Source organism: Notechis scutatus, chromosome 9 (assembly GCF_049901735.1).
Source record: "Notechis scutatus isolate UNSWTSFEM ecotype Mainland chromosome 9, rNotScu1.2, whole genome shotgun sequence".
Lineage (NCBI taxonomy): Eukaryota > Metazoa > Chordata > Lepidosauria > Squamata > Elapidae > Notechis > Notechis scutatus.
The window spans coordinates 10,644,784-10,671,739 of NC_142017.1; the positions used below are offsets into that span (position 1 = coordinate 10,644,784).

General features: G+C 41.6%; 1 protein-coding gene across 1 annotated transcript in view; it reads left to right on the forward strand.

Moving 5' to 3' along the window:
- The window catches only part of CARMIL2 (capping protein regulator and myosin 1 linker 2), a 77,931-nt gene that overhangs the window by 8,419 nt on the left and 42,556 nt on the right, over positions 1 to 26,956 (forward strand). The window contains exons 3-20 of the mRNA XM_087971778.1: positions 1,263 to 1,313; positions 3,672 to 3,731; positions 5,842 to 5,963; positions 6,701 to 6,792; positions 7,800 to 7,870; positions 9,713 to 9,786; positions 11,538 to 11,613; positions 12,012 to 12,100; positions 13,152 to 13,246; positions 14,068 to 14,154; positions 14,718 to 14,827; positions 19,182 to 19,259; positions 19,652 to 19,728; positions 22,362 to 22,466; positions 22,610 to 22,679; positions 23,467 to 23,548; positions 24,804 to 24,900; positions 25,333 to 25,390. Of these exons, the coding sequence (XP_087827904.1) occupies positions 1,263 to 1,313; positions 3,672 to 3,731; positions 5,842 to 5,963; positions 6,701 to 6,792; positions 7,800 to 7,870; positions 9,713 to 9,786; positions 11,538 to 11,613; positions 12,012 to 12,100; positions 13,152 to 13,246; positions 14,068 to 14,154; positions 14,718 to 14,827; positions 19,182 to 19,259; positions 19,652 to 19,728; positions 22,362 to 22,466; positions 22,610 to 22,679; positions 23,467 to 23,548; positions 24,804 to 24,900; positions 25,333 to 25,390 (1,494 nt within the window). The remainder of the gene's footprint in view (positions 1 to 1,262; positions 1,314 to 3,671; positions 3,732 to 5,841; positions 5,964 to 6,700; positions 6,793 to 7,799; positions 7,871 to 9,712; positions 9,787 to 11,537; positions 11,614 to 12,011; positions 12,101 to 13,151; positions 13,247 to 14,067; positions 14,155 to 14,717; positions 14,828 to 19,181; positions 19,260 to 19,651; positions 19,729 to 22,361; positions 22,467 to 22,609; positions 22,680 to 23,466; positions 23,549 to 24,803; positions 24,901 to 25,332; positions 25,391 to 26,956) is intronic.

Here is a 26,956-nt window from a genome sequence, read left to right on the forward strand (position 1 = left end):
ATTAATACAAGGTGAAAGATCTTACTTGCAGCTGGGATCCTTTTCCAATTTGGCTGCAGTAAGTTAGATTTGCATGGAGACATTTGAACGTTTCTCCAGCAGCCCCAGCAAGGCCAGGTTGTGAGTCACACCAGGCTCCGATTGTACCTGCTCACAAGGAGCCAATTAGACGAACACAATAGCTCATATGCTACTGAGCTGCATAAATTATGGAGATACGTTATTAGGAAATATCACACCTTGTTCGGCTAAGACTTAAGAAGTACCAGGGAATACTTACTATATTATATATGCTCAATCTGTTGCTTTTTCACTACTCGGAAAAAAAAAAATAGGGTAGTGATCTTTTATACCAAAGCAATTGTGTACATTCAGCTCTCTAAATCTGTGTTTCTCAACCTTGGCAGCTGGAAAATGTGTGGACTTCAACTCCCAGAATTCCCCAGCCAGCAAAGAATTCTGGGAGTTGAAGTCCACGCATCTTCCAGCTGCCGAGGTTGAGAACAACAGCTCTAAATAATTGCACCTGTCCCTTTGCTGGATTTTAAGTGCTGGCTAATTAATATCAGCTACCTAGCAATCGGTCTCATTCATTTCCTGTTTCAGCAGGAGACCCAAACTGCAGAGTGCCATACATTGGTTCTTTGCATAATGATTTTGAGCCTGGCTAATCTAAAGAAAAGAAGAATTAGGGGTGAGCAGTATTTCAGTATTTAAGAGGCTACCACAAAGAAGAGGGGGTCAAATTATTCTTCAAAAAGCACCAGAGGGCAGGACAAGAAGCAATGGGTGGAAACTAATCAAAGAGAGAAACAATCTGGAATTAAGGAGAGGCTTCCTAGCAATGAGGACAATTAACCAGTGGAACAGCTTGCCACCAGAAGTTATGACTGTTCCATCACTGGAGGTTTTTAAGAAGAGACTAGACAGTCACTTGTCTGAGATTGTATAGGTTCTCCTGTTTGAGCACAGGGATGGACTAGAAGACCTCCAAGGTCCCTTCCAGCTCTATTCTAAGTTAATTCTAAGATTGTCCTGCCATATGGTATGTCCTGTTTTACAGAGTATTATATAGATAATCAACTCCATGGGCCAGTGTGTTTATATGTGACCATCTATTACAACTCTTAAATCCTTTGTGGATGTTCCCCAGGGATTTCCTGGTCAAGTTTTAGTTGCTACCGATATCACACGTGGAGAACAACCTTGGCTTCATCCTACTTGGGTCTCTTTTCTTTTTCAATGTCTCTTTCTGTATGTAGGTTTTGATGCCGTGGCGAGCATTGGTGGTGATGGCAAATCTTCCACTCAAGGTATCTTAAACCCTATTTTGTCCTTAGCCTTCTTGACTTAGCAATCAGGTGCTGTTTTTCTTAGTACAGTCCCATCAAGCCACCTGCAAAAATGCAGGTGCCTAAATTAGTCGGGTGATCAGTAAAGGAAAAGGGGTTCCCCCCTATTATTAGTCGGGTGATCAGTAAAGGAAAAGGTATTCGGGTAAAAAGGTTCCCCTCTTTTATGACATGTGCCGGTGAAAACTCACCAAGCCTTTTTCTGGCTCCAGGGGACGGTGCTCATCTCTGTTACAAAGCCAAAGAGCCAGCGCTGTCCAAAGACGTCTCCATGGTCATGTGGCTGGCATGGCTAAACACCAAAGGCGCATGGAATTCTGTTCCCTTCCCACCAAAGGGGTCCCTATTTTTCTACTTGCATTTTTTACAAGCTTTCGAACTGCTAGGTTGGCAGAATCTGGGAGAAGTAGCGGGAGCTGACTCCATTACACAGTGCTAGGGATTCGAACCACCAAACTGCCAACCGTTCTGATGGACAAGCTCAGCCTCTTAGCCACTGAGCCACCGCATCCCTTCCCAAGTGATCAATACAGCATCCCTTAACTTGGCAACTTTAAGACTTGTGGACTTGAACTCCCAGAATTCCCCAGCTAGCTATGCTGGCTGGGAAATTCTGGGAGTTGAAGTCCACAAGTCTTAAAGTTGCCAAGTTTGGAGATCCCTGCCTTAACGGAATAACAGAATTGGAAGGGAACTTGGAGGAACGTAGCTTAAGAAGTGTAGACCAAAATCGAACATGCTGCTTTTTTTTAATTCTTAATTTTGCACATGTATTTTGCCTGAATGCAAATTACATCAGCCTGAAACTTTGCAAGAATGAATTTTATCTCTTCCCATCACTGCTGTTGTCCTGGGATGAGTTTTACAAGATACGTGCAGCAGATAAAAAAGAGGATTTGAGCTGGGCTTGCAAAACACATTTAACTTGGTTCGTGAGTTTGCCTCTCATGCCGAATCAGCGTATCCTAAGCTTTCTGAGTGAACTAAATTGTACAACCTGGTAAGTCACACCTAAAAGAACAGTCGCACAAAGGCAGATTTTGGATTTTGAACTTATCAGGCCGAGCACAGTTAAACCTCAGATCGATTCAGAATACAGGATAATAGAGTTGGAAGGGACCTTGGAGGTCTTCTAGTCCAACCCCCAGCTCAATCAGGGCACCCTGTACCATTTCAGACAAATGGCTGTCCAATCTTTTCTTTAAAACCTTCTATATGTTGGAGCACCCACAGCTTCTGGAGGCGTGTCATTCCATTGATTAATTTGTAGGGAATTTCTCCTGATACATACCAGCAGTCCTCCCTCAGCCAATCCTTGAGTATTGAAGATTTGTGCTGAAATGCATACAGACTCCAGCTCCTTTGTAGTGCAATGATGGTTTATTCACTAGATCAGCAAACAACAAACTCCTTATCTGACAAGAAAGGCTCAACGCCAGGCAAGGTTACTGTTGGGTTTGAGTTTGCTCCCTTTCCTTTTATTACCATTATCATGTGACACGCCCAGCCACACCCCACCACACCCAGGCCAATACGCAGTTCTAGTTCTGGCCACGCCTAAACTATTATCCCTAAATGCTATTAACCCTATGACGTGTCTACATCCCCAACCTATTCCAGCCCTCACTAACTGATCCCCACCTGGTGCCCCCTTCACCATGTTTTAACCTAAGGATGAATTACCCCCTATCTGTGCCCCAATCCCCTCTAACAATATGCATCGCATCAATACATGAAAAGAGCCATTTCCAGCAGCCCGGCAGTTGCTTCAGAATCCATCCTGCATCCCTGCAGTTGCTCCAGAATCCATCCTGCAGCGACTCTCAACACCATCGGCCAGCAGAAATACAGATCCGGCAGCAGAGATAAGGTGACATTCTCCATGGCCAGCGGACTTGCTGCGAGGCGAGTTTGGAGCTGACGGGCTCCGTAGCGAACTCAGAGCCTGACATCCACGATTTACACCCATTCATGTAGTGACCAAAGTTAACAACAGAACAGAAAAAAGTAACTTATGACCAACATTCACACTTAACGATTGTTGCAGCATCCTCAATGGTCAGGTGATCAAAATTTGGGCTGCAGTGATTCGCTTACTGTCCGTGGCAAGGAAGATCGTAAAATGGAGCACATCTCACTGAAAAACTTGCTTAGCAATGAACATTTTGCGCCTTGCTTAGCAACGGACATTTTGGGCCCAATTGTCATGAGTTGAAGGCTACCTGTATGGGTTTCAAGCTTTCTCTTTAAAATGTTTAGCTATCGGCTTGTTACACCAAAAGCAGGCATGGAATAATTCTCGTGCGTTTCTCTTCGCAGGTCCAAGTTAGCTTCAGCTTCCTAGCTGTGCAGTTGATCAAAATGAGAGAAGCTAAAAAGGTAACTTGAAGTTGGGGAATGAACTGTGCAATCTGCTTCCTCCTCTAAAAAAAATACAGCAATAGCCATAACACTTAGACTTATATACTGCTTCACAGTGCTTTTATAGCCCTCTCTAAGCCATTTAAGGGGCATGCATAAGTGCACCATCATGCCTACCGTCCCTGTCCTATTGTCCCCATTTATTTGTACCTATTTCCTGTATTCTTACTCATGTTTATATTTTACTTATTATCTTGTAAGCCAGTGGTCCCCAACCACCAGGCCCCGGACCGGTCCCGGTCCGTGGATCATTTTCTACCGGGCCACCGGTTTGCTGGGCGCCGCCATCTTGTTTCAACGAGAAAGTGCTTCCGGGTGAGCTTTTCCGGTTGGAAAGCGGCGTTTGGGTCCTGAAGGAATCCTCGCGCCTTAGTTTCATCGAAGGGGGGGGCAGCTTCGAACGAAGAGACGTCCCGATGGCAGAGGAGATTAAGAAAGCACAAAAAAGCACAAAAAAGGTACAAAGGAGGAGTTGAAGGTGGCGGGGAGAAGTGGGGGACGGTTGGCTGGCCGGTCGCTCGGCTCGCCTTGCCTTGGTCATGCGTGCTGATGCCGGTACCGGGCCGTGGATCATTTTGTGATGCCGGTACCGGGCCGTGGCACAAAAAAGGTTGGGGGCCACTGTTGTAAGCGACTGACAAATCAAATAAACAAATAAATAAATTTACAGAGTCAGCCTCTTGCCCCCAACAATCTGGGTCCTCATTTTACCCACCTCGGAAGGATGGAAGGCTGAGTCAACTTTGAGCCTGGTGGGATTTGAACTGCCAAAGTGCAGGCAGCTGGCAGGCAGCAGAAATAGCCTGCAGTACTGCACTCTAACCGTTGCGCCACCATGGCTCATATGCTTTTCTCCCACCCCTGTCGGTTGAGTTTATGGTATCTTCTTGGAGAAACCCTTTCTTTCCCATAGCAAATGTTCCAAAGAAACTTTCATAAGAATTTGCATATCATCAGGCCTCAAATCTGTGCTTGCAATGGTACCAGATTTATCTATTTAATTTTTAAAATTGCAGCCTTCTCCTTGGCAGCTCCCGACGTCTTCGGTGTCATTCACTCGCCTTTGGTTTCTTTTTGAGCACCCATGACGCACAGACCTTTAGGGGATCTTTTCGTGACACTGGAGATGAAGGAAATGGAAGCATTGGTCTAACTGAGGAGTGCAGCCAAGGGCACAGGAGACAGGATGCCCAGACCTGTTGAGAGCCCTGACATTCAACAGTCAATCTAATCTCATTGAAATTGCAAATGTCCAGCCGCGAAAGGGCAGGAGTTCCTTTGAGGATAAAATTATATTCCTCCTCCTTATTAAAAAAAATCAAGCAAAGGAACACGGCGTTTCCTTACAAGCAACCTAGGTGATAGTCGACTTAGCTTAAGATTGTTAGCAGCAATGGCTGAAATCGCCTGGTGCTTGGGAGACGGCTGTTTCCATCCTGCCTTGAAACTGTAGGGCAGCGTTTCTCAACTTTAACAACGTGTTTCGACTTCAACTCCCCATGCGGTCTGGAGAGTGTGGGAATGGTCATCATTAAACAAACCCAGTTTGCCCCATTGACTTTGCTTGTGGGAACCTGGCTGGGAAGGTGGCAAATGGTGATCACATGACAACCAGCGTGGTGACAACCACAGCCGTGGTGTTGCAGTGGTTAGAATGCAGTACTGCAGGCTACTTCTGCTGACTGCCGGCTATCTGCACTTTGGCAGTTTGAATCTCACCAGGCTCAAGGTTGACTCAGCCTTCCATCCTTCTGAGGTGGGTAAAATGAGGACCCAGATTGTTGGGGGCAAGAGGCTGACTCTGTAAACAGCTTAGAGAGGGCTTTAAAGCACCGTGAAGCAGTATATAAGTCTAAGTGCTATTGCTATTGCTATCGTCAATACATATTGGTTGCTGAGCAGCCGGATTTTGATTATGTGACTGTGTGACGATGCTGCAGCAGTTGCAAATAGGAAGGCCAATCCTGTCACAATTTTCAGTGGTGTTGTGACTTCGAACAGTCATTAAAGCAAATGGTTGTAAGTCGAGAACTACTTCTCATGTTTCTTCCTCTTCCATCTTGTCCAGATCGTCATAGAAACGGATACTTCTTCCTTTGAGCTTGACTTCCTGTCATCAGATGATCTGGAACATGCGGTCAGCCACATGATTACATCACTCAAAAAGGTTTTTCCAGGATCCTCACCTGGGTAAGGAGTTTGTCAGGGATGATAAACCAGGAAAATGTCCCAAAGCTGCTTTTTTCCAAAAGGCAACTGGACTTCCTTGGGGTTTTTTTTTTCCCTTCTTCAAAACTTCTTCAGAAGCTTCTTGGATGAGAAGTTCTTGCATGAAGAAGCTTCTTTGGTTCTGAAGAAGTGAAGAAGCTCCTTGGATGAGAAGCGAAATGTTTTCAAGGAAAAAAAAAACCAAGACAGCCCAGTTGCTCTTTTTTTTTTTTTTGGAAACACCTTCGGGACAACCATGCCCTGGATGATTGAGAGTCTCCATGGACATTCAACCACTGAAGATGGAATCTAGGCATGACCATTGAATGAAGCCTGACCATTAATACTCCGGCTTTCCAGATCTTGATGACTTAAGACATGCATCCTTCTGCACCTCAACTGATGATAGCTAGAGTTCTCTCCTCTGTTTTAGAAACTTCTATTGAGAAGAGATGTTTGAGAAGTTGTGACTAAGGCTAAGATTGAACAGGCTCGCTTTTTTAATTATTCAACACAATATTTATAAATTCTGATATCAAAGCCATTGTGAAGGAAGAGAAATATAAAAATAAGATGCTTTTAAAAAAGCAGTAGCTTCTCTCATCCGGCCAGCTCCCCTCTCAAAAGGAAGAAACTCCGAAATAAAATGGTATTTGGCACTTTTTCTTGAATAAAGTTATTTCTTTAATGCTAATTTAATCACCCTCTTGATATTAAAGAGATCTCCTCCAGAACGCCCCTCCCAGCTTGCTTGCGAGAATTCAAGGGACGATCGATTCCTTGGAAGAGGCATGGAAAGAAAGTCCTTGCGGTAATTCAACTCTATGGAAATTAATGGCGGGAAAATATTCCAAGTAATAGTTGATTCAAGGGGCAATTGGAGAATAGTTGATCTAAGTGCACACGGTTAGTGTGGCGATAAAGCTACATCGTTTTCCCCTGAAAATGGGATAACGTTCTTGGATAACCCAAGAGCCTCCAAATAGTTGGGACTACGATTTCTTAATATTCCCCCCAAGGGAATTGTAACGGAGGAAAGTCAGCATCTAAATAACCTTGAAGGTAGCATGTACCCATTCCCTTGACTTAATGCACAACTGTGTTGTTACTGTCTAATCTGAACTTCCGCACCCTTTCTGAAGCAGAACTTTATGATGTATGCCAAGATCTAAATCACTTTCAGTTTGGAAATACTACTAAGCTATTGTTTCCTTCCAATACTCTACCCTTTGGAAAGCATTTTAAGCAAAGATCTGCCTGCATTCACATCAGAAGCACCTACAAAGCTAGCCTAAAGGTGCTTCTGGGTTGAAAGGATTTGCCAGTGACAATACCATTGCCTAGAGCAGGGGTCACCAACCTTTTGGACCTCAGGGACCACCAAATTCATAATTTTAAATCCTGCAGACCAGAGACCCTGGGAAAATCGCCAAAAAAAAAGTCTGCAGGAAAATTCCCCATCCCATTTTCCTACCAATCGATCATTCTTTATTTGGGATCGCAGGATACCGTCTCCAGCTCTGTTCTCAGGGGAGAGACGGGGGGGGGGAGGGAGGGAGGGAGAGAGAGAGAGAGAGAGAGAGAGAGAGAGAGAGAGAGAGAGAGAGAGAGAGACTTTTGGCTTCATGCAAGGAAAGCAGCAGAAGCAGCAGAAGTCTTTCTTTCTCTCTCCCAAACTCTGCCAGAAACGAGTCTTTGCCAACACAGCCTCTTGGAGCAGGATGGCTTGCAGGGTCCCAAAGACTCATTTCTGGAAGTTGAAGTCTTAAAGTTGCCAAGTTTGGTGACCTCTGATTAAGCATCTCTTCATGCTTACAGGTGGATTTTCTGAGACCTACGCTGCCCTCTGCGATTACAGTGGGCTTTCTGTCCGAGAGGAAGTCCAATGGGTAAGGAAACAGATGGGTCATTTTTAGCTCAGCCACAAACATCAAAAGAAATTGGGGTTTGTAGAACCATCAGATTTAGTGTGTCAACACAGAATTCAGGCAAGGACTGCTGTTGGTGAGACTAGAAATCCTACAAAGAGACGTCCTATAGTGATTTTTTCCAAAGATGGAGACAGTCAACATGTTGCCTTTGGGAATGAGGCTGCCTTTATAACCGGTTCATTGGTCAACCAGGAAGTTCTTTGAAAGATTCATTTGTCATATATAACTAGACGAAACTTCGTGTTATATACTAATGTAATAAGTGTGAATGATTATTTTACATAATTTGAGAGATGTCAAATTGAGTGAACACTGTTTTGCTCACGTTGCAATAAGCGGACTGTTTAGTTCTATCGTATTTGTGAAAATATGTTTAATAAAGTATTTTCCTAATGAAAAAAAAAAGAAAGAAAGATTCAGGAATAGAGGATTTTGGGATCAGCATTCTGAAATTGCTGCTTCTGCCAAGATCAACTGCACACAGATTTCCTTTGAGGGAAAGGTGGGACGGATGCTGCAAATTGCTGTGCCAGACCCAATAAGAAATTAGCTCGAGAATGCGGGTGAAAAAAACAAAGTGCTGTGTTTTTATTTCCACATCCTTATTTACAGAAATATAACGTTTTGGGGTGTGTGCTTCTTTTAGCACTTTCCCTGCTACATTTTTAGCAATATACCTGCAAACTGGATGTTCTCCCAGGCCTTCAGATAGGGAACCCTGAGAGTTTTTTACAATGTAGGGAGCTGCGTTGTCCAGATTCATGGGCTCTTCTCTTTTCCTTATTTTCAATCTTGTCTTTTTCTCTCGTAAACAAAGTTGGCCTTTAGAGCTCAGGGAGGCATGGGCAGTAGTAATGGAGAGCTGACTCGTATCTGTCAGGAGAGGTGAGTCAGAGGGAGAGGGAGAGAAAGTAACAAACGGTGCAGTGGTGGGATTTGAATTTTTTTACTACCGGTTCTGTGGTGGGCATGACATGGCTTGGTGGGCATGGCAGGGGAAGGATACTGTAAAATATCCATTCCCACCCAATTCTTGGGGGTAGGTTACTGCAAAATCCCCATTCCCTCCCCACCCCACTAACCTGCTTTCCAGCTCCGTTCTCCTGTGCAGGGCAATCAAAGAAGACCCAGCCGATCAGCTGGGACTCAATGGGAGGCAGAGAAGAGATGGGGGCGGGGCCAGTCAGAGGCGGTATTGGCTGGTTCTCCAAACTACTCAAAATTTCCGCTACTGGTTCTCCAGAACTGGTCAGAACCGGCTGAAGACCACCTCTAAAACGGTGGGATTCAACCTGACCTGCTTTAGAGGAGGGATGAAATAAATGGCTTGAGGTCAGAACAGAGTGAGAAGGGACCTCAAAGATCTTCTAGACCAACCCCCTGGATGAAACCTTTTGCAGACAAGTGGCTGCCCAATCTCTTCTTAAAAGCCTCCAGTGATGGAGCACCTACAACTTCTAAAGACAAAGTTGTTCCCCTGATTAATTGTTCTCGCTGTCAAGACATTTCTCCTTAGTTCTAGTTTGGTTCTCTCCTTGCTTGGTTTCCATCCATTGCTTCTTGTCTTGCCTTCAGGTGCTTTGGAGAATAGCTTGACTCCTTTTCTCTTTGGCAGCCCCCTTCCAGTACTGGAACACCGCTATCAAGTCACCCCCAGTCCTTCTTTTCACTAGAAAACCTCTTTTCAATTTTCACTAGGCCGTTTCAAAACAATTGGGCACTCAGCAAAGATAGTGTCCATTCACCGATCACAAATTCTTATTGACAGTAAGAGAAGACATATTATTTTTCCCCTCTCAGGATGTGGATAATATTTATCGTGCCCGGGGATGCAGAGAATTCAACCTGTTGGATTTCAACCACCTGCCCAGCAAGTGAGTTTATATCAAAGAATCCTGGGGTAATGGAGGCGCTTGGATGTGCAAATTGTAGGTTGGAGTTTGTGCAACAGCAATCACAAAAGAGGGTTAAAATAAGTTTAAACACCTGCAGTCCTCAATTTCATTTCTTGCTTTTAAAAAAAAGTAAGCAGAATTCTAGCCTTAAATGAATTGAATTTATATTCAATGTGTCCATAAACATTTTGTACAGTTGTATAGGTTCATATATGTGCAGTCACACTTATCTTTGTGTGCTCGTGTACATACATTTTATTGTGTTTTCCATTGACATATTCATGGATGCCTTGCATATTTGCATACATATATTTATATTTTACTGTTATTTTGCACTTCTTGTTGGATGCTAACTGCATTTTGTTGCCTGTATCCATGGCAATAACAATAAAGTTGAATCTAATCTAATCTAAAAATGGGTTGCCCTCAACTTACGACTGCAATTGGGACCAACATTTCTGTTGCTAAGCAAGGCATTTGAGTCACCTCCCCACTTTACAACCTTTTTTGCCATGGTCATTAAGCAAATCACTGCAGTTGTTAAGTGAATCACCCAATTGTTAAGCGAATTGGGCTTACTCCACTGATTTTGCTTGTTGGACGTTGGCTGGGAAGACTGCCAATAGCAATCACATGGCTGAGTGCCTGAATTTTTGATCATGGAGATGCTGCAGCGGTTCTTAACTTTGAGGATTGTCATAAGTCACTTTTTTTTCTGTACCTTTGTAATTTTTGATCGCAACTGCCTGTATTTGTTGAGAGGTCTTTGATCTAAGGTAATGCTACAACTTTTTAATTCTCAACCCCTTAGCAAAGTTAAGGAGGGGATCATGCAAATCATCCGTTTGGTTGATGGGCATCTGAATAGGTCACATAGAGGTAAAAAAAAAAATCCCATCACATTCCTATTTAACCAAGTAGAAATCATGTTTTATATTTGCAGGATGGCCTAAAACAGAGGTCTCCAAACTTGGCAGCTTTACGATTTGTGGACTTCAACTCCCAGAATTCCTCAGCCAACATAACATAGCTGGCTGAGGAATTCTGGGAGTTGAAGTCCACAAGTCTTAAAGTTGCCAAGTTTGGGGACCCCTGGCCTAAAGCCATATAACAGATTAACAGAATAACAGGGATGGAAGGGACCTTGGAGGTCTTCTAGTCCAACCCCTGCTCAAGTAGGTGATCATATACCATTCCAGACAATTGACTGTCCGTTGTCTTCTTAAAAACCTTCAGTGATCCAGTGGTGGGATTCAAATATTTTTACTACTGGTTCTGTGGGCGTGGCTTGGTGGGTGTGGCTTGGCTTGGTGAGCGTGGCAGAGGAAGAATACTGCAAAATCCCCATTCCCCCCACTCCAGGGGGAAGATTACTGCAAAATCACCCCTCCCCACCACACTAACCTGCTTTCCAGCTCCGTTCTCCTGTGCAGGGCAACCAAAGGAGACCCAGCCAATCAGCTGGGACTTGGGAGGCAGAGAATAGATGGGGTGGGGCCAGTCAGAGGTGGTATTTGCCAGTTCTCTGAACTACTCAAAATGTCCTCTACCGGTTCTCCAGAACTGGTCAGAACCGGCAGAATACCACCTCTGTGGAGCACCCACAACTTTAGAAGGCAACTGGTTCCACTGGTTAATTGTTCTCCCTATAGTTAGATGAGATTCTTGCTGAACTGCTGTCTTAGCTGCAAAGAATATTATCTTTGTATATTGTTTTTGTTTTTCTGCAGAGATATTGCTCTTTGTGTGGCCAGCTTATCGTTCAATCAATGGTTTACAAAGCTACATTGCAAAGACTTCAAACTGGTGAGAGCAGCAGTCACCCAAAAGACTTAAAAATACCCCTCCCATCTAAACAGGTTTAATCCTAATCAAATTTTTGCACATTGTATAAAAGCATCTTGATGTGCTAAGATTATTGTGTGACAAGTTTTACAGTCTGCTCTGGCATGGAATAGTTTTTAATGTTCCCATAACCAGGCCAGGATGAGATAATGATCAGAGAGAATAGATGAAGTTGGATAGAAATGCAGTAAGGGCTTTCAATAGTGATTATTGATTATTAACCTGCTGTAGACCAGTAAAATGTCAAGAAGTGTCTGACTATTTTTTGATCACAATTTTTACTCTTTTTCGTAACTTGGAAGGAGAACTTTTTCATATGCTTTCATTTCTTAGCTTTGTCTATGTTTTCCTTATAACAGAATCAGGTTATTTTGGAGGAGATCCTTCTGGCCCTAAGAAAATCAGTGACTTTGGAAGAATTGGAACTGGAAAACTGTGGCTTAAAATGGTAAGCGAAGGTGCTTGAACTACAGCTTCCTTAGAAATTTAAGAAATAAAATTCTAGCTGCGGTAAAATGTGGAAGCTTTCTGACAATTGAGTTTGTATTAGAGTAGCTGACTAAGAGAGCCAATAATTTAAAACAAAAACTGTAGAAGAAACACTGCAGTTATTCAGAGGTGAGTAAACTATCTTGGAAAATAACCAAACAAAAGAACTCCAACCCACAAAAATAGAACAAAACAAAGCTATTTAATGAAAGAGAATGAATGATTGCTATTAGTAGAAGAAGCAATACAATTTGTATACTGGCTGAGTCCCAATGACTCTGGGTAGTTCAACAAATTTTATTTGTTTTAAAACTACCCACTTTTACACATGGCTTACATTATAATTTTGGAGAAACCAGGATACCATATTTTCAGTTATTCATGTTGTGCACAAATGCAGCCCATCCAAACCACCAAAAAACTCGAGCACTTGTCTAGGTTTAGAAGGACATTGATGGTTCCAGGTTGACTTTAGCTGTTTTTCTAGATTACATATACACACCAACCAGAAATCTAATCGGAAATCAGTCCTAGCCAACTGGACATTGGCCAAGAATTCTGCTCAACCTCCTTGTGATCGCAGATTCTTCTTCCCCCTTTCCATTGCATGGACACCAAACCACAGGCTCTCTCTCTCAATCTCAAAAGCTGGAAAGGGAAGTCAGGGATTGTCCTCAAAGTTATACTGTATGCACGATTGCACATTTGGTCTCCTTTCCTCCCTTTCTCCTCAATCCAGGCTGGGTTTCATAAATGTTTGATATATTTTGGAAGCACGGAATGAAAAAAAAAAAAAACCCATTAAATCTGGCATTGTTGTCAAACAATTGAATTCAAAGGACTATCTCGCTGTCCATGGTGCTTGAGTTGTGTTGTGGAAAATACGTCATGGATAAGACACAAGGAGGGAACAAACTCCAGACAACTACAAATATTTCCTACAGCCTTGTATATATGTCTGTGCATGGATTTTTTTTTTGTTATTGTGTGAAATTGTCTCTCTTTTGTAGTGACTTTGCTCAGCAGATGGCCCTTGTCCTTCAAGAATATCCAGACTCTGCTTTAAACAGCCTTAATCTCTCTAGAAACCTCCTGGAGGACCGAGGTAGGATATTCCCAATGTCTCAGCAGATATTTTGAAGTAGGATTTCCCATGATCTGGCCATAAAAATGGATTGGATTCATCACTACTGTTCAGCTTTTCAACTGTGACATGGTAGCAGTGTTCCAATATCTCAGGGGCTGCCCCAAAGAAGAGGGACTCAAGCTATTCTCCAAAGCACCTGAGGGAAGGACAAGAAAGCAATGGGTGGAAACTCATCAAAGAGAGAAGCAACTTAGGACCAAGGAAAAATTTCCCGACAGTTAGAACAATTAACCAGTGGAACAACTTGCCTCCAGAAGTTGTAAATGCTCCAACACTGGAAGTTTGCAAGAAGAGATTGGACAGCCATTTGTCTGAAGTGGTGTAGGGTTTCCTGCCTAAGCAGGAGGTTGGACTAGAAGACCTCCAAGGTCCCTTCCGACTCTGTTATTCTATTCTATTTTATTCTGTCATATGATTAGAATAGTATGATCTGAACTTGCTGGTGGAATTATATAGCCAGGGCCATGGTGCTATCTTTCTCCACATGTTGGAGGGCGCCTACCAGGGAGGAGCCTGTTGTAGAGTTGGTACTATGGTTAACATGTGGATCAGATCTAGGGAGATCCAGGTCCAAGCCCACATTTAGACATGGAAAGCTATTGGGAGAATTTAGGCCAATCATAGTAGAATCTCAGATGGGTGTATGCATCTGTATGAACTTGCTCATGTATCCTTCACAATAGAAACCCGCGATACAGTATAAGCGGACAACTACCAATATCAATGGTGGATTGCACCACCCCTATGACTTGTCTCTGGTTGACTTACTCTGCCCACAGGTATAATTGCTCTAAGCCAGATCTTCGACCAAGGGAACAAGGGTTTCCAGTCCCTGAACTTCGCAAGGACTTCTGTCACTCAGAAAGGTACATCCCATCCTTGTTCTTCTCTCCAAAGCTTCTAATGATGAATTCCATCTTTCTGAAATCCACAAACTCTCTTCTTTCACTGGATCACTATTGCTGTCCTGCTGTGAGATCTATCACTGTGACTGGGGGCCTTTTACTTGCATAAACTCTAGCTTGTTCAGTTTATGTCTAAATCCGACACTGTGCACATTTCCTTCCCCAAGATTTTCTCCAAAATTATTTCTTTGAGAGGAAGTTCTGTTTCATGTTGTAATTAGAATTCAAATAGAATAGAGCTGGAAGGGGCCTTAAGAGGTCTTCCAGTCCAGCCCCCTGCTCAAGCAGGAGAATCCAAAAAGAGATCACTTTGGCGGAAAAACAAATCTGGTCACGTTGACAACTTCAAAAGCCGATACAAAAATTTATGCCACCAGACAAAGACTGAATGCACCAACTATCACATTAAACCAATACTATATCAGATAAGTGACTAGCTAATCTCTGGTAGTGTACTGAATGATCCCTGGATAATTTTTCTGCCCAAGTGTATTCTTAACATATTTTTGACCATGTCTTGCTAGGAATGATGGCCTTATGTCAATCTTTCGTCAACAATGGACAATTCAGAACCAGCCTATCCCATCTGGACCTCTCTGGAAATCCAGGAAGTTTGTTGGCTGAAGGTGGAAATGTAAGTGTGAATGAGTTATGGGAGCAGTTTAACAAATAACTCTGCCTTCTTCACTCCTTAAGAACAGGGAGAAACAGATAATCCTAGTTCTCAGGTGAGTTGTGTCAAATGAGTTTTGCCTCATTTTACGACTTTTCTGGCCACTTTTGTTAAGTGAACCACTGCGATTGTTAAACTAGTAGCATCGTTGTGAAGTGAATCTGGTTTCCTCATTGACTTTGCTTGTCAGAAGGTCACAAAAGGGGATCATGTGACTCCAGGACACTGCAACCATCATAAATGTGAATCCGTTGTCAGACATCAGAATGTAAATCACATGACCATGGAGATGCTACAGTGGTCATAACTGTGAAAAATGGTCATAAGTCACCTTTTTCAGTGCCGTTGTAAGTAAGCAAACTGTTGTCAGTCAAGGACTACTTGTAGTAAGGATTAGATGGGAAATGAAATCGGTGTGATGAAAAGATAAATTAAGTCTATATTACGTGGTGATTTGCTTTATTGGTGGCAGTTAAATAACTGATACACTTTTGTCTGGTTATAGCCAAAGGCTCTGCAATTCAAGCATGCAAAAGGAATGTTAAAATGCAGAAGCATTTCAGTTTAATTGCTCTCAAACCAATAAAAGTAGATTTCAAAACATAAAGACATTTCACATACTCATATCCTTTGCAGTCAACTGTATCCCACAAGAGAAAAATTGCTCTTAATTTTCTGGCTATTTCAGCAAACTTTGCAACCAGCTCAGTGGTTTACATAGCTTTCACCCATCAGAGATTTTATGACTATCAGTATCTGAGGAGCCGTTCTAATTGTTGACAAAATGTTCCTTCTAGAATTGATACATAATTGGTGAAAGAGTAAATAAGGCAAAATATTTGCAGTTTTCCCCAATGAAGGAGATAACATTCATGGTTCACTGATTTTGCTTGTATTCCTGAAACAACAGACTTGAAATTCCAGACCTAGAAAACCATGAATATGCCGTCTCCGGTCTGATCTAAGCATAGTATATAAAATCATACATTGCAATGTCCTACCTGTCAATGAATACTTCAGCTTCAACCATAACAACACAAGAGCACACAATAGATGCAAACTCAAGGTTAACTGCACCAAACTTGATTGCAGGAAATATGACTTCAGCAACAGAGTGGTCAATGTCTGGAATACTCTACCTGACTCTGTGGTTACATCCTCTAACCACCACTCCTTTAGCCTCAGACTATCCACTATTGACCTCACCCCTTTCCTAAGAGGTCTGTAGGGGGCGTGCATAAGCACACCAACATGCCTACCGTCCTTGTCCTATTGTTTCTTTTTATTTTTCTTATATGTATCCATTTCATGTATCCATAACTATGTATATACTTATACCTATTATCTTTGAAGCAATTGATAAATCAAAATAAATAAAATAAATAAATAAAATAAAGATACTGGAAATAAATAAAATAAAATAAATTTCCCTACTAATTAAATAGAATTGTGGTGGGAGATATAATTGGTGTGGATTTTTAAATGTTATCTTTTAATCTGAATTTGGATCATGAGTCTGTTGATCAATACTGTAATATTCCATAATATTGTTCCATAATATTGTTGCATGACACAATCAAGTCCATGTTTAGTTCACTCCTTGCAAGTAAAGGAGAATATTTTAGTGAACTAAGATCCTATTTAATGGCTAAAGAATCAAGAAGTGAGATAATAACCAGATCACCTCTCTTAGTGAGGCCAATGAAGAGTTACTCTTTTTAAAATAATAATTTAAAAAAATATTATTATTAGAATTATATAAGCTTGCTTAATATAATAAATATAATAAATAATATTCCATTTGTGTTAAAAGGTATGACATTTAAAATAGGGTGACTGGCATAAAAATAACACATTGAAATATTGAATAACTAAATAATGAAAGATTATAATTTAATCAAAATATGTGCATTATTATTAGAATTATATAAGCTTGTTAAATGGAACAAATATGATTAATACTGTTTTATTTGTATCAAAATGTATGACACAGGTGCCACGCTGTTCATGCATTGATATGCTTGTAAAAAATAAAAAACTTGGGGGGAGAAAAAAGAGCTGCTTTTAAAAAATAAGAATAATAATTCTATTTTTTAAAAATTGTGCTATTGGCTAAATCAAGCACCACCGATTTTAAACAATGGCCAAAATTCAGCAGAAAGGTTCTTTAAAAGTCATTCCCAAAAATTACTGACAAATATGTAACATTGCCCCCTTTCTTAATCTATCCCAGCCTTAAAATCTTTTGGGTTTGTAAAGATAGTTCCCTGGAGGCTGGAAACATCATCACTAATGTAGCTCAAGCAGAATTATAATCTCATAAAATAATTTCGCAGCAGGACTTCCAGCCTGCTCCATTTCTGAACACTTCAGGGGTAGGTAATATTATGTACAGCTGGTCCTTGACAAACAGCCAGTGGTGGGTTTCCATTTTTTTTCCTACTGGTTCTATGTGCACGTGGTTGCAAGGCTCATATACTGACCTCTGTCAATGCTGGTGAGCTGCCTGAACTGTTTTTTTACCTCAGATGAGGCAGGGCAATCCGGTCTGCCGCAAATCAGCTTAGCTAAAACAACAAGGAAATATAGGAGACAGGGGGCAGAGCCAGAGGAGATATTCAGCAGGTTCTGACCAGTTCTGGAGAACCGGTAGCAGAAATTTTGAGTCATTCGGAGAACCAGCAAATACCACCTCTGACTGGTCCCGCCCCCATCTATTCTCCGCCTCCCATTGAGTCCCAGCTGATTGGCTGGGTCTTCTTTGGTTGCCCTGCACAGGAGAACGGAGCTGGAAAGCAGGTTAGTGGGGTGCAGAGGTGGTATTCAGCAGGTTCTGACCAGTTCTGGAGAACCGGTAGCAGAAATTTTGAGTAGTTCGGAGAACCGGCAAATCCCACCTCTGACTGGAGATTTTACAGTATCCTTCCCCTGCCACGCCCACCAAGCCACACCCACAGAACCGGTAGAGGCCGGCTGGGCAGTCAGAGGAGGACCCAGGCCCATTCCTTATCCATCCTAGGGCACGCAAGGAGGAGAGGATAAGGGAGAGACATGGTCTCCTCGGGAGGAGAGGGCCTTGATCCTCTTCATAGGATGCAGCTGTGACAACTGAATAAGAGTTTGGACCTGCAGACTAGCAAACGCTGAAAACTAAGCGTGTTTTATTTTGGTCTGAAGTTATCTTGGTTGGCGTTCTTCCAATAGACTGTGCCTTGTTATCTCCTTGAATTTGGTAAATACTTCTCCTGGTCCGTTGTGGAATTTCCTTCATTGTATTTTGTTTGGGTTTTTATTTCACCTCTATTTGCTCATTAAGTTCGGACTGTTTTGCTTTCTTTTGAAGACTATTTTTGAGTACATTTTATCTCCAACTGAGTATTATTGAACAGTGGGGCCAAGTTGGAGGCATTAAAGTACATTTATTTATGTTTTGGATTTTGTTACGTTTTTGTTACACTCTGGGTCCTCACATTGACATTTGTTTAGTGACTGTTTGAAACTTACAACAGCAATGAAAAAAGTGACTTGCAATCAGTCCTCACGGTTATGACCACGTAACCAAAATTTGGATTTATTATTTATTTTATGTATTTATTTAGAAAATTTATATTGCCACCTACACGCCCACGGCGACTCAAAGCAGCATACAAGGATATAAAAACACCATATAAAGGAAATAAAAATAATAAAAGGAAAAAATAATAAAATAATAATACACCCCCCAATCCACCCCTTGGTGACAACACACAATTAATTCAACCATTTAATGAGCTCCATCTCACTCTGGGTTCCTCAGGCGCACTGGCAAAAACTATGTTTCCAAGGCCTTCCGAAACAGTATTAGAATGTCTCATCTCTGGGGGAATGATTTTCCAGAACGAGGGAGCCACCACGAAGAAGGCCCTTCTTCTGGGTCCCACCAGGTGTATCTCCTCAGGGTGCGGGACCCAGGATATTCCCTGCCTCCTCGCTCTAGTGGGGAGTAGATGCTTGGCAACTGGTAAGTAGCATCCCTGGATCGTGTGATCAACATTTGTGACCTTCTCAGCTGGCTTCCAACAAGCATAATCAATGGAGAGAGCCAGATTTGCTTAACGACCATAGAATTCACTTAACAACTGCAGTGATTTGTTTAACAACGATGGCAAAAACGGTTGTAAAATCGGGCGCCACTCACTTAAGAATTGCCTTGCTTAGGCATGGAAAAATTCTAGCCCCGAATTGTGGTTGTAAGTTAATGTCATGCCCTTCTTGACAAGAGCCCAGTCGCAATTTCTCTTTGATCTGCTCTCCCCTGTCTCTTTTTGCCCCCCAGGGTTTGTTTTCCTTCCTGAGTCATCCAAATGCTCTGGGTCATCTTGATCTCTCTGGGTCAGACTGTGCTGTGGATATGGTGAGCAACTACCGTAGCAACCATTGTTTCCGATCCACCTGGAATGTTTATTTATTCATTTATTTGTCAAAAGCTTACAATATAACAGAAACAAGAATAAACATCAGTTTAAATACAAGAAATAGGAACTAATAACTGGGGACAATAGGACAGGGACGGTAGGCACGATTGTACGCTTATGCACGCCCCTTACAATGTGTGACATCCTGTCCTCTTTTTTTTTTTTTTTTTTTTTTTGCATCATTTTGGTGAAATCCAACATGACTGCAAAGACTGTCATGAGCACCTGTAGTAAAAGGACAAGGACCCCTTGTACGCTAAGCCAGACACCTGCTCCATGAGTTGACTTGTTTCTCACCATGTTGCTGTCTATTTTTTGTTCCTCCTGCAAGCTCTTTGGTGCCTTGGCCGGTGGGTGCTGTGTAAACCTGACTCATCTGAATCTCTGCAAGAACGTTTACTCTCACAAGTAAGAGCCTGAAATGTTTTGCTCAACTTCTCCGGCTGGGGGAGACAAGTTGGTGAAGGGGGTGGGAAGGCTGGGTTCATGCCTGCACTAGCACGCACACACACACACACACACACACACACACACACACACACCTGCTTTGGAATTTGCTAGACGATTGTCATGTTGTCATCGGCATTGACAAAATCCACTTTCTGACAATCGCAAAAAAACAGCTCTATTTGGAACAGCTGACATCCTAAAACGATACTTTTAATACCATTGAACGACAACGTTTTCCTATCCCAGGTCCTTTGGGAAGGATGCAACAGGTGGATAAACATTGCCACATCCAGTCTGAACACCTGGCTGACTGATGAACCACAGTAAATCTTCCTAAGGACCTGGAATCAAACCACATCTGCATATTGCAAGTCCTTGGGAAGGACTCCGCTGGTGGATAAAAATGCCAAATTCACTCTAAACATCTGGCTAACTGTACAAAGAACCATGATAATGAATAATGCATGAATAATATATAGCAATAGGCACCTCATGCAAACCCAGAACATCTGTAGCCACCACTTAAATACCATCAGCATTGACAAAATCCCCAAGAGTCGATTACAAAAGGCAGCTTGACTTGTAACAGCTTACATCCTGCAAAAATACTTTTTAATACTATGAAACAGGAATATCTGCCTATTCCCAGGTCCTTGGTAAGGACTCGATAGATGGATAAAAATGCCAAATCCAGTCTTCATCACCAGCCTAATAACAATAATAATGATGATGATGATGATGTATTAAATGCATATCCCAGCAGCTTTGAGCAATTTATAACCGTTAAACCATTCAAAAACAAAGAACAAAGAGAAAAAAAAGATAAGAGCAGCATAAGACAAAAGGACAATGATGGCAAGGAACAGAAATATAGAGTGGAGCAAAAACTTGCTTGCCCTTTCTTAAATAAGCTGGCCTTTCTGTGCTCCCTTACCTATTGCCATCAGGCACAACTCTGAAGCCACATCTTTCAGAGGCAAAATATTGGACCTTAATTGCAAAGAAAAGACAGCGATTGTCTTCCCAGGCAAACACAGCCAGGTGCACAAACATGCCACTATGGTTCTAGTTGCAACATTGGGCACAAATATACAGAGAACAAAGGGAGACGTTTTGCAAGGCGAGGCTTATAAGAATCCAAGTCAGCCAATTCTTTAGAGTGGGTGGGAGACTAGATCACGTACGGTCCATCATTCTGAAACAGGATGGAGGCGCTTTCCACTTTAAAATTACTTTTGGCTTCCGAGAGCTCTAAAGGGTTAAACAAGAGAGGGAGCCAAAAATTATTTCCGAAATGTAATCAAACTGGCTCTCTGCTGCATAAAAGATTTGCCTTGTTCCTGATGCAAGCTCTGAAGCCCTGATCTTGAGGATGTAATCATCGTACGTGTTTGTAATTTAGATCTTGAGGATAATCTCTGCCAGAATTTGCATTTGCACATTAAATCTTGGGAGGTCCAGAATCATTTGTGTCCCGAAGACATAGTCTACAGTAGCAATATTTCTTCTACGCAGCCTCATGCAAGCAACATCTATTTGGCCTTTACTAGCTTTTCATGCTTCGCAGGGAGCTGTCCAGCAACAGTTGACAAACTGCCTTATTACTGAGACGAGAAAAAGAGCTGTTCTCTCTCCAGTAACTCTGTGCAAGATACAACAGCCACCAGGCTGCAAAAATGTTAAAAAGTGATGGATGAATCTATTCATTTTTATTTCTATCCTTTTTTGTGTATTGAATATTTTTTGTGTTTGAATTTGTTGTGTGTTTTTAAAGCTAAATGCACTTATGTCTGCAAGCAATAGAGAGCATTTCATAGCCTGCTTTTTCTAATAAATACAAAGAAGGTTTTTCTTTAAAAAAAAAAAAGCCTTAATCTATTTTCACATCTATTTTAAAACAAGCATCCCTGCAAAAGTTAATTCCTGTTTGAAAATATACAGTATTTGCAAAAAAAAAAAAAAAAAAGCTAAATAAATAGTGATTCTGACATCCTGGTTCAAAAATGCAAAATGCCTCAATCTCCACATATTCAGAACTGCTGCGCCCTTCTTTTTAGAATATCAAAAATTGCATTTCCTTTATGTTGAATTTGGATTCACCTATGTCAATGTTTCTCATCTTCAAAAACATTAAGATATGTGGACTTCAATTCCCAGATTTCCCAAAATTCCCAGAATTCCCCAGCCAACCATGTCAGCTGGGGAATTCTGGGAGTTGAAGTCCACACATTTTATATTTACTGAGTTTGAGGAACACTGATCTACGTTGTTCTCTTATTTGCCATTACTTTCTTCTTCTTTTCCAACATTCCCACTGAATTACTAATCAAATCTGATCTTGCTAGGTTTTCTGTGATCAACCAAAGCCACCTAGGACTGGCTGGATCTTGTGGCTTCCCAAAATACTGTTATTGATTGGATAAAGACTGTGGAGTGTAGAAACAGGAAAGGATTCCTTTAGAGATGCTATTCTATCCGAATTCATGCTGGGTTTGTGGTACTCCATTACTACCATTTCCCGAAAGAGAGGTGATTGCTTTTGAAGAGTCCTCACATAAAATGTAGGTGCCAACTTTTTTTTTTCTCCTCAGAAAATCCAGAGGTGATCCTTTTGCAATCGGCCAGTTCTTCAGCCAGGCCTCTGCCCTACAACAGGTTTCCATGTCTGGAACCAAGCTTCCTCCAGAGGCTTTAAGGTAAAGGAGTGATGAAAACTTAGCTCAAAGGGGAGAGAGAGAAAGATGAAATATGGCCATGACATGGGACAAAATGCATTAAGGGATGTGTCAACAAGAGAGTTGGCTAATTCATTGCTTGCTTCCTGTTTGGTTTTCCTCAGAGCTTTGCTTCAGGCTTTAGCCAACAACACCCAACTGAAGAACCTGCACCTGGACCTCAGTAGCTGTGAGGTAAACAGTGATTTCCTAGGAAGCACGTCTGATTGATGGTACAAGAGCCAGTTCCAGAAATCTGAAGTGAAGAAGCTGGAAATACACAGGAAACACAATATTACTGTCCCCTTGAGATTCATCAAGGAGAATAAGGGGAAGTCGTTCTAAATGTTTACAGAGATTCTCAGTCATCCAGGTCATGGTTGTCCCAAAGTGCTTTTTTAGGAGACAACTGGCCTTTCTTTGTTTTTCCTTGAAGACATTTCAGTCTAAATGTATTTCCTGTCACTGAGAAGAGTGGGGTTACAAGAGGATATAATTTTATTTTATTTTGCAAAAATGGTGTACTCTTGGGTAGCCTTTTTGCATTTAAATCAAGCCAAACAGAATAGGCTTGATTAGAAAGATTGCATTTTAATCAATTTTACTCATTAAAGCAACAGCATCCCTTTCCAGGTTGGTCTGGAAAAAGATGTGCCTGCTTTAAAAATGTAAAAAGCTGTGTTTATGCAAGATCTACAACACTTCTTTTGAATCAATTACATCCTTACATCTGCCATGAGAAAAGGAGACTAGGTGAATTTAGAAGATCTGCTCTACTATTTGTTCCTAGTCATAATAATTCAGTGCACCCTCCATGTTGGGAGATATCTGTCAATAGATATAAGCTGCTTTCAGTAGCTACAGTGAAGATATATTGATTGTAGAAGCTTCTGAAGATTAAAAGGATCATAGTTTTCTGAGTATTTCAATGTTACTACAACAAAACTATCTGACCCTCAATACTATGATCCTTATTCCATAGCTGAGATCAGCAGGAGCCCAAGTGATCCAGGATCTGATATCAGATGCCAGTTCAATCCGTGACTTGAATTTGTCAGACAACGGTAGGGTCTATTTGTTCTCTGCCAGCCTGTTGAGAATAAGGGGAGGGTAATGTTTCCTACATTTTTCAACCTGACATTAACCCAAGCAGTTGTCACTGTATCTGGATAGCAGTCAGTACAATAATCTCTCTGGCTTTCAACTAGGATATGTAGATTTTTTTTTTAAAAAAAAAAATCTTTGTGGGAATATCCAGAGTGCTCATTTGGTTCCTGACCAAGTTTGCAGGCACAGACTTCCCAAAGAGAAGCAGATGGGGGTCTTGCTAGGTTTATAGCACCTAAGTACTGGTTTGCTTGCATTACATACCCCTCCCCATTTTTGTCCAGCCTGGGTTAGGGTTAGGGTCTTTGTCAATGGATGCTCTACCTTATCTTCCCCCTCAAGAGAGATTCTGCAGAAGTACAATCGGGAAATCCAGTTTCAGTATAGTGGTTAAGGTGGTGGATTAGAAGCCAGGAGAGTGTGTGATATATTCTTCTCTTAGGCAGGGATCCCATTGGGTGACTGGGGACCAATCTCTGAGATGATTGAGAGAGAATTAGACCAGAATAACAAAATAACAGTGACAGTAAGCAGGTCTTCTAGTCCGACCCCCGGCTAAAGAAGGAAACCCTATACCATTTCAGACAGGTGGTTGTCCAATCTCTTCTTCAAAATTACCAGTGTTGGAGCACCCACAACTTCTGAGGCAAGCTGTTCCACTGATTTATTATTCTCACTGTTAGGAAATTTCTCCTTAGTTCTAAGTTGCTTCTCTCCTTGATTAGTTTCCATCCATTGCTTCTTGTCCTGCCCTTCAGCTGTTTTGGAGAATAGCTTGTCTCCTTTTTTATGGCAACCCTTAGATATTGGAACACTGTTATCATGTCACCCCTAGTACTTCTTTTCGTTAAACAAGGCACACTCAATTCCTGCAACCATTCTTTGTACGCTTTAATCTCATCTGCCTGCTTTCTGGGAATGGGAATCTATTTATTTTTAAATGACTATGTTCTTTGTTCCTTTAATGTCTCTGGCTGGCTTCCCAAAATTCAATAAAAACCTAATAGTAAAATCTCATTTTTAAAAACCCACCGTAAAATACCAAGAATGGCCTTGCAATTTTGGGAATAGTCCTTCTCCCATAAAAGCCATTGGTGAGAACAAGTCCATTGCATGCCCTCAGCATTTCCAGGGTGTCCAATGGCTCAAAACATTTACCTCCCCCTGAATGAAAACACCTGTGGTTCTTGTTTGATCGCCTCTTTTCTGCAGGCTTTGATTCTGACATGGTGACTCTGGTTTTGAGCCTCAACCGAAGCAAATCCATTAAACATGTCGCATTAGGGAAGAACTTTAACATCCAATCTAGGTAAGCATACAGCACTCTCGTGGCATTAAAACAAAGCAAGCCCAAAATAAGATAGCATTGCTATGCTTTTGATAAGAGTAGATCCATCCACAGGAGAGGCATCATAATTTAAAATGGTCTGCTGCTAATGAGAATTTGAAACAAAGATCTGATGCTCAACTGAACATCCAGTCACATAGTAAAGAAGTCGTGTCTATTGCACTCAATTGTCCAGGGTTCTTAAAGTGTAAATCTTAAAGGCAGAAAGGTTACAGCTCTTGAAAGATTAGAGCAACTTGGGTTCCCCAAGTCCAGGCAGAAGGTGTTTTAATATCACTTGAAGCTTCTCCATCAGATCAATCTACTGAGGCAATTGGACACCTCTTACAGGAGATTGAATTATATGAATTAAAACTCAAGAGTTGTCAGATTCTTTTTGTTTCATTCCCCTAGAGACACTCTGGTTGACACCTTGCACCGGATTGTTCAACTCACTCAGGATGAAGATTGTGTAAGTGAAACTTAAAAAAAAAGAGAAAGCTTCATTGTGCATAGTATCTCATCATCTCTGGGGCAAAGCTATCAGCACCCCTATTTTTATAAATGTGAAGTCTTACCAAAGTCCGTGTCTATTTGATACCAGGCTGATCGTTAAAATATAACCTGCTTTCAAAGTTTGAACCACAGTGTCGGCCTTGGAAGCCATGTTTTATTTGGAAGCTTCAAGGCTGCCACATTTTAGTGCCTGGGGATTTGGGAGGGCGATTTCATAAAGAGCTGGAAGATTAGACTCAACAACATTCTTCTCATAAAGTCAAGGACAAGTTACCCTGCACCAGGAGAGGAGTGACAGGAGGGATGTCTCCAGTTGGTACGATGGTTGATTGGGCCATGTGATGGACTGCTGGGTGCAGGGGGATGGGGCTTTTGATTTTCAATTAGGAAGGGAAAACCCAGAAACTGCCTGATTCGGGACTTTCCAGATGTGACAACATGACTTCTTTAATAAATTCTTACTTGGATGAACTTTGATTCTGAGTGCTGAATGAAATGGGGAGTTTAATTGGGATGCTGACACACAGATCAATGTTGTACAGCGTGCTAGAGTAAGCTCAAGTGAGGTTGGTAATGTACTTCATCTTCTTCTGGAAAAGCCATTGTCTCTAGTGTAATGGCGTGTGGGAAGGACCTTGGGAGACAGGCGGAAGAGCCACAAGTGGATAAGAGGCAGCGTAGCCCACAGCAGGAAGTCAAATGTGGCAAACATCTCAGAAGGGACCTTCCCTAGATTCTTGGGCTGCAAAGATAATGGGGGAGAAATGTGTTTTCAGACTTGCAAGATTCTGTTACTTCTTTTGTCTATTCATGTCAGAAGTTTCCTACACATGATAGACATATAGCAATCAATACTGAGTGAATAAAACAGGTATGAAATAGGTCATAGAAATGTTGCCTGTGTAAAACTATATAGAATAAATAAGATTGAAATTAAATGACATTCACCCAGTATTGGACCATGTCAACAGCATTTTTTCTTGCCAGCATGAGTCTTCCTCTGAATACATTGAAGGATATTCTATGCACCGTAGCATATGTGAGATGGATGGTTCTCCACATTCACACAAAGTATCTTCTAAAGGGAAGCCCCATTTTCTTGGATTGTCCCTCGATCTTCCTAGCCCAGCACACTGTCTATTTAGCAATTTCCATACAGGCCAAGATTGTTGCTGACCAAGCTGGTCAACTCTTGACCATTCTGCTAATCTCACCTTAAAATAAAGTAGAGCTAGTTCTTCTGGATGTGCTTCTATTCCGGACTATCTTGCCAGACTGATAATATGTTAGGTAAACTTTTATTGTCCCATTTAATGAACAGTTGCATTTCATATGAACTATGTTTTAACCTGGTTTAGTCAGCCAGTGAGTCAGTGGAAGAGACCCAAACCCAACGCAAAGGAATAATATGTATTTATTTATTTAAATATAATAAGTTATGAAAACACCACCATTGCTTTTGAGTTCATCCTTGACAAGGCTTAGTACGTTGTGTGTGAACCAGCTACCTGTTCCTTCTCCT